General features: G+C 35.5%; 1 protein-coding gene across 1 annotated transcript in view; it reads left to right on the forward strand.

Annotated features, from left to right (window-relative positions):
• TFEC (transcription factor EC) overlaps positions 1–14,413 on the forward strand; it is an 87,105-nt gene extending 72,692 nt beyond the window's left edge. The window contains exons 5-8 of the mRNA XM_062491082.1: positions 632–688; positions 4,853–4,928; positions 12,986–13,133; positions 14,033–14,413. Coding sequence (XP_062347066.1) covers positions 632–688; positions 4,853–4,928; positions 12,986–13,133; positions 14,033–14,413 — 662 coding nt within the window. The remainder of the gene's footprint in view (positions 1–631; positions 689–4,852; positions 4,929–12,985; positions 13,134–14,032) is intronic.
• The last annotated feature ends 730 nt before the right edge of the window (positions 14,414–15,143 follow it).

Below are 15,143 nucleotides of genomic sequence, written 5' to 3' on the forward strand. Positions count from 1 at the left end.
TAAAAAACCTTAATATTTTAGAAAAACAGTATATTCTTCCACATGCTGGCTCCTGACTAAATATATATAAATAAATTATCATCCATTAAGCTTGTTCCAGGGTAGAACAAATAGTTCTTTTAAAACTTTACAATAAGACTATTCAAGGTAAAGCTATATTAGTGGATTAAAAACTTTAAAAGTTACAATCAATTAATCCAAAGAATGCTAAAAATCATGTACAGTTTATTAATGTCACTCAAATGAAACAGTGAGTTTATTCAATATCTTACAAATCTGATTAACTCTTGCATTATGGGATATTGAAAATCCATATTCACCTTAGTGTACTGTAAGGTTTATCCTGACATAAAATACAGGAAATTGGAGAAAAATACCCCTCCATGGCATTTCTACATTCTTAAATTTTAAAAAAGTGCCATTAAAAATGTTAAGCAACCTGCTAGATTTGCTCAAAATTTAGTACTGGTGGCATAAAGATTTGCCTATGATCTGTTTTAATAATAAAAATAGAAATGCAGTAAAAGGACAGGAAGTCTGGTCTTTGAGACAAGAAGCCATTTTCAAAAAATGAATGAAGTACTGGAGTTGCATCTTAAGGACTATTTTAATAACTGTTGCTTTCTGTCAGAAGCAGATACAAGAGCAATGGCAAAGGAGAGACAAAAAAAGGATAACCACAATCTCAGTAAGTATATGTTCATCTTCCATCTTGTTAAATGGAGTGTATGGAGAATGCAAAACCATTATACATTTGCTACCACATCTCTTTTTTTCTTCTAGACCAGCATCTCAGCAGGCTAATCAAATTGAACTCAGACTGCAAACACAACCAACCATAAAGCTTTCTTTCTTGAAATTAATTTCTGTCTCTGAACTTTTGTCTTTCAAAATACTTTGCATATTGCAATTAATTTATTCCCATATAATCTCCTGACATTTTTTCACAGTAGCACACTTTACTTGATGGTTTTTTCTAAGAATTACAGTGCAAAGCAGGCAAGAAAGGAGGCAGGTTATGAGAAAAGCAACAGTGAAATTCCAGTCTTTGCGCCTTATTTACTGAAGTACCAAAGCAAGAGGCTGTATCTCTTTATGGGTGAGGGGGAAGGAAAAAAAATTACATAGGTTTTAAGACAACTTCAGAGCTGCTAAGCTCTTAAAGTTATTGAAATTGTACGTCCCCAGAGGAGATCAGTGCAGGACTGCGTGAGACTCACCAGTGTTCTGACTCTTCTGACTGTGACACAAGCCCTGTAACCCCTGTCATCTGGCATCCACTTCTGTTTCCTTTATGGACAGCAGTGCAGCTACGTACAGATGACAGGCATGTTGGTTCCAGAGGAACAGTCTTAGAACACAGTGAAATTCATAGTTCAGTCTAAATATTAGAAAAATAAAAAACATTTTACTTTATATAGGATAGATAACAACATCAGTTTCATTACTAGAAGAAGATTACCTATAAAATGACACAATTTTTCCCTCTAAATCATAATTTGAAACAAAAAGCCCACAGGATTCTTTTTGCAAAGTGTTGAATAAAGCATTTACAACTTTCAAATTCTCCTTTCCAGTTCTTGCAACAGAAATGGTATGGGAGCTGGATTCAATGATCCTTATGAATCACTTCCAACTTGAGATATTCTATGATTCTATGAATTTCAACAAAATTGGTAATTAGTTAATAGCCATTATTTACATAGTTATTCTCTTACCTCTATCTTGTTTCTCTGGCTGTTCTAGTAATCAAAGAGGGATTTACGACTTTACTTGCATGAAATTACATACCTGGAAGTATACATCCACTGGCACAATGTGCTAGCAATCACTGTGCACAATTTTCTGCTACTTAGAATTTCCAGACCGCATCCTTATATCTGTCTGTAACTTTTTTGTGGATTACAGACAGACCATGAAGATTTTTAGACATGTTGCTAGCACGTAATCTCTGCAATGCCAACGCAGCTGCTGTCTGTCTTGTTAGGGCAGAAATGGGGAGTTTTGCTGCACTAAGAAAGGGGGTGGGTAGGAGTTATCTGGAGCTACGAGGGGAAAGAGAGGCTCATCATAGATACTTTAGGGATGCCAGATCTCACTATTGACTCCATTGTTTGCTTTGGCTTGTCATAGTCCTTCCTGATCACAGAAGAAATGCCTGAGAACTTTCCTCGCCGCTGGTAACTAAACTGAAGGCCATGCAGATGCTGCTGTGGACAGGCAGCATCTGTTTTGGCTTGGCTCCAGGTGCACACTACAGAGATCAAAGGATCTCAGGACATAGCTCTACTATCTAAAGGCTTGGACATAATCATGTGTTGCATATAAAGGCTTTATCAGTGTGATTTACTCTTTTATAAGGATCAGGTTTCTTAGTGAGGGTCTGAAAAATAAGTTTTTGAAAGTTGATTTGAATTATACAATCTTCAGATTTTCAGCTTGAATAAAGGTCTACATTTCACAGAAATGTTTTTGCACATTCCAATAACAAGGACTAATAAAGGCACAGGAAAAAGAAGAAAGTTCCTTTTGAAAGACTCTATACTGAATGGAACCATGAAAAGGGATTTAGATTTAAAAAGTGGAATCCCTTTTCATGCCACAGAGTTTAAAATATTACTTTATGTTTTTTGACTTTGGGGTTTTTTTTTCTTCCAAACAAAGAATGTTATCTCATAATCCCGTCCATGCAGTTTGAAAAATAATTTTCTTATTTGGCTTATGTATAATTTGATGCTTGAAATATTACTGATAACTTGCGATATCTCTGCAAAGGTTACAGACATACATCAGGAAAGTTCTATTGCAACATGTTTCCAAGCTTAAAAATCTCCACCCCCTTACTCCTTGACACAACCACTGGAAGTTTCTTTTCAGGAAAAAATGCAAAAATATAATGAAAAAGAATTTCATAAATATTCACTTGTAAGGATATTTTTTTCTTTGCCTTGTTTTTTAGCTAATGCTTATTTGACTACTTTTTGATGAATATCTTACAGTTTTCCACAGTGTGAATATTAACTAAACAACAGCTATTGTGCCATAGGACAGTATAGTTAAAGCATATTCTTCAATTTTTTTTTTTTTTTTTTTTTTTTGCACCATGCCATTATTTTGCCAACACAACTGAAATACATATTATAAATTTTTCAGCTCCTATGTGTTTTTGCACACCTGGCTCTCCTACAAGATCCAACACATTCATTCCAATGCAATGCAGGGGTTCACTAAGTAGTACACTCAGGAGGATTAAAATCCTGTCTTCTCAATATGTGAATTGTCACCAGAAAACCTGAGATGCTTTAATTTGTTAAGTGAAAGGTAGAGCATTTCATCAGAGTAAATAATAACTCAGGTTGTTCCTGGAGCTTGAATCTGCAAGGGAGGGAATAACTAACTGCTGCACAAACCTAGGAGCCTCACACAGACAGGAAGCAAACAATTCCATATACAGGAAGAAGAGGTGTAAAAGTGATCCAGGTGGTGGGGCTGTGACTGAAAGTGACATGCTCATTGAAGTCAGCCTTGGAAGACCCACTAGGATGCCCTTGGCTGGACACTTGTAACTTAGCTCTACTGGGCTTTTTGTATTTATACTCAAAATTAGTCCGTTAGACTTTAAGTGACCATCTCCAAACATGGAGCATGTATCAATTCTGCCCGTGTTCTAGGCTGGCCAGGACTGGTCTGACAGAGTACAGGGGCATTAGCATATTGAACCCAAGGTAAAGGTCTTCCAAGATGCAAAGCACAAGAGAAGGAGCTCAGTGTGATGTTACTGATGGAGAAAAGCTGAATCCTGCTTATTCAGTGAGATTTGGATTAAGTTAAAATGGAGGGAGTGGACAAAAGTGTGAGGTCACACCAGTAGAACACCAGTAGAACACCAGTAGAGACTAGTGGTCTCTGACACCCAGCAGTGCCCTAATGGAATTACATTCTCACTGAATACACTCTGTGTCAAAATAACATACAGGTAATTCCCCAAAGCAACGAGCTGTTGTCTGGACCTATTCACTAGAAAAATGTAAAGTTTCTGAAGAATCATGTATACCAGCCTGGATACCGGTACTGGTAAAGTGAATTCAGAGTACGGAGAGGGGGTACTAATTTTAAGAAATTTATTTTCTCTTCTTTCATTCTAACTAAATTACAAAGTGAACTAAGATACCCTACATAAATTTAAATCCAGAAAATATATTTCATTGTTTAAACCATGGTGGGTTTTTTATCATTTTCTCTATGTTTAAAAAATCATCATAAATATTTTTGTGCTGTCCATCACCAAAGGAAACAGATTAAGTGGTTTTGGGACATAATCTTGCTCTGTTTCAGTGAGGGGATATGTTTGTAGTTATGTACTCTCTGTGAGTTTTAATGCTGGTAATTGTAAGTAAGGGATAATGAAGCTGTTGCCTTGTGATCTGTAACAGAAGTTCTGCCAAAATATCAATTTCTGGATGAATTGTCTTGTATCCCTGTTGAAGTCACCATCAAGACTCCACTAAGCTGAAATCTCTTCTGTGGGAGCATGATGGAGAAAGAATATATAAACATCAAGACAAAAGAAATGTTATCTCACATTTAGACAATATGTGACAATTTCATTCTCTAAAAATCTAACTGTAAATAAGGGAAAAACCTACACTTAAGGTAAGATACAGATGGTACTAATGATAGAGTTTATCCTGAGAGTAACTCAGAGACAGATAGGAGCTCATGTTGGGACTGGTATTTGAGGAAGATTTTTTCTGTATATTGACTAACATGTTTTTAACTAATTAGAATGTTTTATGCTGAATTTCTCAAAAAATATTTCACCATGAAAATAGTAACTGTTTCTTTTTAACAGTTGAGAGAAGAAGAAGGTATAATATTAATTACCGAATCAAGGAGCTTGGCACACTCATCCCCAAGTCTAATGATCCGTGAGTTCAATTTTCTTTCCTATAATAATATTTATAGTATTAATACAGGAAAAAAGAGACAGCTGTGTATACTGGCTATAGGATTGAGTAATGGGATACAAAATCTTCCATGCCAGGTCACTGTCTCAGATCAGGCTGTTGAAGTAACAAACCTTTGACAGATGTATTGTGCCTGTTGGAAAAACTTATGTGAAAACATAATAATATGAAAGCAATTCCAGGGTGTTTAAGAGAGACTGCCACTTCAAGGGATAACAAACAAACAAACAAACAAGAACCAAAAAAGAAAAGATAAGCCAAACAGCAGAAAGTTCGTCCCTCTGTCCCCCAGCACAATTGTGTAGTCTCTGGAGAAGGAAGTAGTGATGCTTTCAGCTCTTGCCATGGCCCTCTAGTGGGAAAACACAAAATTTATGTTGTCACTGTCTGCCCTTTGACTAAGAGGAAAAAAAGAAAAATCAATTTAACAGTCTATAAACTGAGCATTTTTCAAAAGTCCTCAACTCAGTGCAATGAAAACACCAGTCCTAAAATGCAAGGATAAAAGTTGTAATTGCTATAATTGCTATAATAATATCATTTTATACTAATGCATATACTTAGAGAAACACAAAATGCATATTGCTTGAACTAGATGTGCGTTCCCTTAAAGCTTATATTTGTCATCAACAGGAAAAAAGCTGCCTTGTAGAAAAGCCCATTGCAGGATTAACAATAGCAACTCAGAGTGAATTTTAATGCAGAACTTTAGCGTTAGGTTTCTCTTGTTGCTCAGGGAAGGCTTAAGACAATGCACTGGCATGATTGTGACTTGCATAGAATTGATTATACAGATTTTGTCTTTATCATTTGCATGTCCATACAGATGTGCATGATACTTCAAATAAAAAAATCTATTGATCTTTCAGCTTTTTTAACCTTAGGACTAAGAAACTTTTGATGGCATTTAGGATTTCTGCAACAATACAAAGCTGTATGAGACTTACACAAGTAGAAGATTGGCTTTACTTGAAGTGAAGCCACCAGAGAGAAAGTTAGAATACTGCATCCATTTTAGAGAATTCACAAACTCATCTACTTCTGTAGCATCCACCAAAGATTGGATGAATGGGCATGTTTTTTATTATTAATATGGAATAAGGTGTTAAATTTGGAGTTTTTAAAAAAGTGATAAAGTAGCTAAATAAATTTTTCTCCATGAGATCCATTTTAGGCAGAAACTGATAGAAGTTTTTAAATTTTGCTATGCATCTTTCAGTATTCAATACCATTTGGGCAAGTAATTGAAAGATTTCACAAAAAAACAGTGGATGGCACTGTTGGTTTGCAGCTATAAAGCAAAAATATGAACTGGCTATACTGCAATTAGAGATGGGCATGGCATACTAATTCCAGTTACACTTTTTGATTGCCTATAAAGGTGTTTCACTTATGTGTTTTGGTCTGGATTCAGGTTGACTTTGCAAATTTAATCTAAACATTAATACTTTGAGTAATTATTTCAGCGTGTCTTAAAATGATTTACTTGGACCTGCAGTTTTGCTCCAGTAAGTGGATGACGGACTTCACCCTCGGTTTTTGGTGTTGTTGCCTGATGAAAAAGTTTCAAGTGTAGGTTCTGAAATCATTGTCTTATCTTGTATTAGTTTGCAAACCCATGACTGAGTTCAGTAGTGTGACCAGACCCAGAGTGTTTCATGTTTACAAAAGCACAAGGTGAACCTAAGTATCTCACATTCTGAAGACTGCTGTCTTCAAAAGGCTGATAATCAGTACTCCTTTGGAAAGCAGGCCTACTGAAAAGCTTTTAAGTTGGTGCTAAGAAAAAAAGGCATCAAAATGTGCAGGACTTTTGAAAAAACAGGTTGCAACATAATTTTGCTATAGCTTAGTGCAAGGATAAATTAATTTGAAGAAGTGTAAGCACTTCTAAAAAAATGTATTTTTAGGTGAAATAAATTAATCTGGACATGTTTTGTTGGCTGAGCAGATCAAAACTATTGTTGCCTTTTGGTATGGTCTTCTTTTGCCAAATCATAGCTCAGCATCCTTATTCTCTCTTTCAGTTCTTGCTTTTTACTTCATAACAACTTACAGTGCCCCCAGTCTGCCTTCTCTTCTTTGAAAGAGATTTATCATGGCTTACAATACTTGATCCGTAAAATTTTATCACACATAGAATTTTGCTTCATATTGATTTTAGAAGAGTCTTCTTATTGTGCAAACTTAGCTGTAAAAGGAGAAAGCTTACTGATACTTAGTATAATGACAGTGAAGAAAATCAGCCTCTGCATTGAAGAGCAAACTAAGCCATTGTGGTTAGCATGCCTGTCCCAGATGGCTTGCTTCAAGAAGATTGCATTCAGAATCAGAAACAGAAAAGAACATTTTTTATGCCATTTGGAAACCTTTTGTGATTTATATTTCTTAGAAGTGCTGTGCGGGGGTTTTATTTCACTTTTGTTTTGTTGGTGATGTAGTGAACTTGTTTGGCTCCTGCAGAGCGTCTGCAGGGACTTTCTTTTGACTGGATTAAACCCTTATTCTTTTCACTTTTTTTTTTTCCTAATTTAATGATGAAAAGTGCGTATTACATTGCATAAATGAATGGGTGTTTTAAGTTCACTTCATCAGCATTAGAAAATGAAGATAAGTTACAAAGAACTATGACTCTTTTGTTTAATTTTCAATGCTTAGATATCCAAGTGCTAGATGATTCAGAAATGCAAATGAGTTTTACAGAATAATTCAAAAATAGAATTTTTAAAATGCCATAAATAGTCATATTTTGCTGAAAAACTCATAACCTGCTCCTTTAATTATACCCACCTTTCCATTTGTGTTCAACCTTTCAGAATCCATCTAAAAGGTGGTTAACAGGATTTCTTTTTGTGATGGAATCTGGTAATGCCTACACAAGAAGGAGCTCAATGGTAGTTAAGCCAGTAATTGCCAGAAAGCTAAACAAGAAAAAGCCCCTTCCTTCAAGAATTCTAGTAGCTTTACAGAGCTGGAATGTTTAACAGAACTGCTGAGGATTTGGGCAGAAGCAGTGGGTTGCTCTCACTCTCTCCTTTCTGCTCTCTGTATCTACCTGTGCCTGACCTCTGGGATGTTTGTGGACAGACCCTCTAGCAGCCAGCACAGACACATTTCTTGCAAAGGAAAAGCTTGTGTACACTCATGATGTTATAAAGTGCAAACTTGCTGCCTCTTTCAGAGTGATACGCTTCACAATTGTGCAAGTCCTCAAAACAAGTACCAAGTCCTTCCAAGTACTTATCTGAGCAAATTTCTTTAGTTTAAAACTAATTTCTCAGAAACAGGGAAAGAAATGTTCTGCAAACACAGTTTCAACTTTGCAAATGTATTTGTTATTAGTAACTGGCCTGTGTCTAGCAAACTCTGTAACTATCACACTCTCTCAAGCACTGCTTTTATTAATTAGTTCTAATCTTAGATGATCAGATGCTCCCATCCTTCCTACAGGAGTTCAACTTCTATAAACTAGTGAAGCTACTTTGACTTCAGCAAAGTTAAATCAATGGAAATGGGCTGAAGATCAGTCTCTTTTCTACGTTTTGTTTCTCCAAAATGGGAAACGCTACTTGGTGACGGTTGCGTGTTTTGTTCTGGGCATTTGAGTTTTGTAGAGAGATTCAGATGTTAAAGTTAGGAGTAGACAGGATTCAGAGACTAATAAAACATAATGTGTCTTTTACTTTTTTTCTTTTAATTTTCCATACAACTCTTGTTATTAGTGGTGGACCTCTGTTAATTAAACTCACGCATCTTTAGCTAGCTAGAAACTTCAAATTACTCTACCACACGTTCACAGAGGAACAAAGAAGCAATCCTCCTTTGCAAAGGCCATTTCTGATGACCAGACTGGCAAAACATCTTATTGCTCTCAGATGAGTTGGCTTGGATTAAAATTTCCCATGTATTTAATTGTTTACAGGATGGTCCCATGCACACATTTAATAAAAATCAAGACTAAGAAAAACAAATGACAAATTAAAAAAAAAATAAAAAAGCAAATTAATAGAACTGAAAGATCAAGATGAAGAAAAGAATTCCTGCCATATCTGGAGATAAACAGGTCTATATCTAAATTTTTAGCATAAAAACATTTAAGAATCCTAGTCTGCTTTTATACAGAAGCTTCCAATTAAATGAGTAACAACTGCTAGTTATTCCTCAATTTTTAAAGGTTCTAAAAATGTGGTTTTAGGGCTTTTTATTTCAGTTTTTATCTCTAAGCACAATCTACAAATCTCTAAAAAGCAAAAACTACAATCTCTTAGTGATATTTTTAGAACGTTTCAGGTAGTTTTATTTGTACCAATTTAGAATTCATTGTTTTCAGAGAAAAACAGAAACGAACTGATTAGAGAATTTCTGAATTCTTATGCACTTTTTGTGTTTTGAGTTAATCCATTTTCAAATGCTGAGTTGTTTTTTCTTCCCATCAAAGACGAATCTGCTTACTTGCCTGATATATAGAGCAAGATGCACTTCAGACTATTGCTATGCAGGAATCTCACCTTAAGCAGCCCAAATTTGCCTTCATCCTCACCAGCTGCATTGTTGCTCTTCCAGCCCTGCACATCTGCATAGAGCCTCTGCTTCTCTGCAGCACTGTGCTGTGACTGCTGTGTGGTGCTCTGGGCTAGAATGAATGAAGAGGGTCTGTGATGCAGAATCAGCACAGACACCTTCAGTATTTTTGTTAGATCCTGGTAAAGAGGCACAAGAAGTGAAATACATGTTGACTTCTGAGGTCACCAGCTGTTCCTTTGCTGTGTTGCCTTCAGACACTGGAAGGTTCAACATCAATATTCTTCATCTAATATGACACCAACCAGTATATGTACATAGGAGAAGCCATATGTGGGATATGCACACCGGCACAGACAAAAACACACACACGTGTACACAGGTTAAAGAACAGTCTCTTCAATAAAAATAGTAAACACTGCATTTTTATCCTAGCTCTCCATTACAGTTTTGCCTCTCAGATCTGTAAATATTACCACAAGAGATATCTATCTACATGTATCTCATATAAAAGGGAACCAGATCCATCTCTCTGGCAGCTTGAATCCAGAAACTAGTCTTTCAGTGAATATTTATGTAAAACTATGGAAAAAAATCATTACCATAGAAATAAAAACTAAAGCTATCAAGGAAATGTGAACTAAAAGTAAACCATATCACAAGGTGGTATTAAGTGTAACAATTAAGTGTAACAGGAATGAATTTAATAAAAAATATTCCAAATACACTTATGTATTTATGACTTATTCATATGTCAATAAAAAAAAAATCAACCAGGAATAATTTTGTCTTATTTTTATTTCATAAAATTTTATAACTGAAATGAGATATTTTAGTGAAAACACTATGAAATATTTTCTAATATGTGATATATTCAAATTTTTCTGCTGCTATTGCATTTCAGTTAGTTCCGTTTTTCCAGCTATGGATTTTTTTCTAGTTTCATAATGCTGTATCTTTAAGTTCAGACCATCAGTTCAAACCTGTCTTAGTTTTGTTTTTAGTACTTAATAAAGCCTAACATCTGTTTCAAGGCAGACTGTGTTTCTCCATATAGCATATATAGCTCATATCTGAGATGGCAGTGGAGAATCTCCGTTTGAAAACTTCTTTCCTGCTAACTTTATTTTTTTTAGCTTCTTTATTCATGAGTGGTCTGGAATAGAACAGACAGATACTTTACTGCCTTTCAAAATCCACTGCAATTTAGTCATGAACAGGGACCTCTCAATATTTTACCTAACTTTCCAAAGAGATGTGAAGGCAATGAGACTGACACAGTGATAGTGGTCAAAGATTTGTCCAGAAAACATTAATACTAAAAGCTTCCTTAACCTTTACAGTTTAAACAGAGGTAAGCCATTTGAGAGGAGAAAGCCCTCTCCTAGGAGGGATCCCATGGGATGCTGGCAAGAAATTCTGTCCTCCCACCTGTTCAAGAGGTACAGGGACAGGAAGGAGAAGGCAGAAGAACTGCCAAGAGATGATTCATCCATCATGGGGAGATATATTATGATCTTGGCTCCCAGTCCCACCTCTGCTCAAGCTTTTTTGACCAGGAAATGTCTAAATCAGATACATACACAATTATGTTTTGTCTTTTTAGACAGTAAGGTTGTAGGCAACAATTACTTTCTCTCTGACCTCCTCACCTTCTAATCCCATAATCTGTGCATTTCTGGCCTGCAGCACTGAGAGAAGAGCAGGTCCCAGTATGCTGGAGCCTCACAGTGTGCTGTCCAAAGAGTGCTGACATTTGAATTTGAGCACTCTTGGATCTAGACACTATTGCTCCCAAATCTCTAGCAAATGAACTGAATTCTATGGTATGGTTAAACACTGTGATGCTTTATCACAAATAATGTTGTGTATTCTTCTTAGTGTTTTAAAGTTATCAGCTCCATAAGTTTTATCCCTAGTAAAGCATCAGAAAAAGCTAGGTGGTCTGGGCCCCTAAATCCTGTACCTGCCTGGTTTTTGCACTATACATTCAGAAGAAAAATAACTGCAGAAATGTCTAAGGGTGCTTAACCTCAGGGGGGCAATGGAGGGGCAAGTGCCAATCTCTTCACTCTCCTGAGCAGTGACGAGACTCAAGGAAATGACATGAGGCTGAGTTAGGGGAGGGTTAGGTTGGATATCAGGAAAACGTTCTCATTTCACCCAGTGGGTAGCTGAGCACTGGTAACAGGTTCTCCAGGGAAGTGGTCAAGGAGTTCAAGAACCTGGCAGAGTTCAAGAAGTATTTGGGCAATGCTCTCAGGCACAGGGTGACTCTTGAGGTGTCCTGTGCAAGGCCAGGAGTTTGATTTACTAATCCTGATGTCTGCTTTCCAACTCAGCATATTCTATGATTCTATGAATAAGGGAAAGTGATAATAGCCAGGCATATAATTTTTTTTTTTCTCCATAAATGTCAGCTTGTAAATATATGTCTTTGGAATAGGTTTTAAAAAGATGCTTGTCCCTCCCAGCATCAGATTCTTACTTGTTTTAACAACTTTTCTTTCTCATGATTTTGTTTGGGACCAGAAGCTTGGCCAACCTTCTGCTCAGCTCAAGCAATCTTGCAACGAAATAGATAGTTTGGATAAAGCCCATATATCTGTACATTTAATGCAGTGAACCCATCCTGTATCATAAAATACTGAAATGTATTAGAAATTAAACATTTTCAGCAAAATTCATTCTTGTTCCAAGACTTTAAAGGAATGCATGAAGATTTGATAAATGGATATGTGAAAGTCTTTCAACAGTTTCATTTGAACAAGTGTTTTGTTGCTAGTAAGGCTGCTTGTAAGCTGAAAGTCAAACCATGATTTCCTGAATGATGGACAAGTTTAATTTAATTTTTTGCAAAGCTTTTACTTTGAGTTGGAGTCTGCATGTAGCTGTAGATTTTAACTTGGTTTTTATATTGTTTCAAGATCTTTGAACATGATTTTTGTCATTCCCTAGTCATTATGGTTATGAAAGTGTGATTTTTCTGGTCTGTCATCAATGAGGAGTGGCATTCAGTACAGGTCATTTTTTTCTCTACAAGCATAAAAGCAACCTCATTAGTAAGTCGGGTAAAAGGAGTAGTATATTCAAAATGATCTTTAAAAATTTAGGCTTAAGTCCTCAGTAATGTATATTTCCTAGTTCATTAATGCAGAAATACTGCACATAGATTTTAATCTTAGAGTTAATAATAAAAGCAATTTTCACTAAAAATATAAAAACTGTAATGGTAGAATCATGATATTGCATTTAGCTCCCCCACAAAAAGTCACTTTATTACTTTCTTTTGACACTTATTTTCATTCTGGGATTAATTTTACTATATAAGGGCTTCTTAACTATTCTATTAAAATTTCCATTCAGAAGCAATAATATCTAAGAGTGAATAATAGTCATGTAAATCATTATTTCATATTAATGTAAAAGATTTTGTAAGTTCTTATGAATTCTGCTGACATGCACAATTGTGAAAAGGTTATCTCTACATTCTGCAGTGATATGCGTTGGAACAAAGGAACTATTTTAAAAGCATCGGTAGAGTACATCAAGTGGCTACAAAAAGAACAACAGAGAGCCAGGGAATTAGAACACAGGCAGAAGAAATTAGAGCATGCTAACAGAAGACTTCTACTCCGAATTCAGGTTTGTATAAATGTTGCCATGAACTACAAAGCTTTCTCAGTACTTATTCCCCATCAAATTTTGTTAATCTATATAATTTTTTCTCAAATGCTGTTTATTAAAAATAAATTGCCAATTTATTTTTGTGTATATTGGGGCAAGTATTCTATAGATTTCTAGGAAATTTCTTTGATGATTACAGCTTACATAAAGTAACTAGTGGAAAATTAATTGAGCATTTTTATAAACAGTTTCATTATGCATGTGTTAGAAACAAAGAAAAAAAGGAAATAAGCATTTTCCCACAGCCAAAAATCAATACTGGACACAATGTTCTCTTCAGTATTTTATTTTTCCCTTTCAAACTATTTAATTCATTACACTCCCTGATAAGAGTGCCTTATGTAATATCTGCTTTTGACACGAAAAAAATATAGCTCTTCATGGCTTGAAAAGCAAGATTCTAATATAGACACAAACCTATGGAAACAGGATGGGTAGATAGGTAGACATAAAACATAAGATTGTCTTACATAATGGATTTACTCATATATCTGTATAATATGAGCATTATCAAGTAAATAATCTTTTTCTATGGATAGCAGTTTTATAACGAACTATCAAGTTGCAACATTTTTCTGCTACCTGCATTAGATTCAGCATGCAATGGTTTTAGAGAGGCTGTCCTACCTCTTCTGTTCCTGTAGAACAGTTGCTTAATGACAGAAAGGGATGTAAAAACACTTGAGTGGCAAATTTTCTTAGATTAAAAAAATCAATATTTTAAATTTTAATCTCACAACTGGGCAACAGGTATAATAATTTTTCCGTGCATGATTTGTATGCTTTCTGCAGTTGTTCTGAAGAGACTGTTTTCTCATTTAAAATTGTAGTCTAATTATTTTTGTTTGACATGTTAGGAGCTGGAGATCCAGGCACGTGCGCATGGCCTTCCAGTCATGTCTTCGCTCAGTGCTGTTGATTTAGCTGCACAGGTCATCAAGCAACAGTCTTATCCAGAGGAGAACTCTGTAGACTACCCTCAACAAATGCCTCTGGTACATGGACAAAATTCTGGTGTCTGCGATGGATCTACAGCCTTTTCTGATCCACTCTCACACTTCACGGATTTGTCCTTCAGCGCAGCTTTAAAAGAAGAACAACGACTAGAGGAAATTTTATTGGATGACACAGTGTCTCCATTTGGAACAGACCCACTCTTGTCCTCCACATCTCCAGCTGCATCAAAAGAGAGCAGTAGAAGAAGCAGCTTTAGCACAGATGATGGAGATGATTTATAAAAGCAGAAAAGATCTCATACTTCTCTAAACCACTTGTTAAAAGACTGAGTTGAACATAAGCGTAGTTTATGCTTATTTTAAATACCTATATGGAGAGACATTGTAAAAGTCAATTACTACATGACAAGGGTTTCAATCAGCCTTTACTTCACAAGAAAATAAGATGGACATGAACTCATATCACTATGCCCTAAATCCACCCTCTGTTCACAGCTGATATTCGCATGAATGTCTCTTCACTGGGAATATTTTTACTATCACTTCATAACTTCTTACAGTACTATGAAAATGGTTACCACAAAAGGAATACCCATGTTGCAAAACTGTATTCAAACTCTTTTCAATCTGCTTACACTTTTCTCTGCTACAAATATGAGTTTTAGTAATTTGCTAATTTCTTTATTTTTTATAACTAAAAATTCTACAAAATGTGAAGCAAGAGAGAACTATTTAGGCTGTGAACTGTAGAGATGTTACAGGTTTTAACATCTAAGAAAGTCAGATGATAATGCTTTCACACAAGTAAGCATGAAGTTTAAACTGTGTGGGCTTCTCTTTAAAAGGAGAAAATCCATTAAGCTTTCCAAGGAATCCCATTTCATTTGTAGAAAAAGAATACTCTTTTAAGTATATATTTTAATGACACAATTAAAATGGAAATTAACATAATGACAGTGATTCAAATGAACTCAGACAGAAAACGACACAGCAGAAAGACTGTGGATATACA

Source organism: Cinclus cinclus, chromosome 4 (assembly GCF_963662255.1).
Source record: "Cinclus cinclus chromosome 4, bCinCin1.1, whole genome shotgun sequence".
Taxonomy (NCBI): Eukaryota; Metazoa; Chordata; class Aves; order Passeriformes; family Cinclidae; genus Cinclus; species Cinclus cinclus.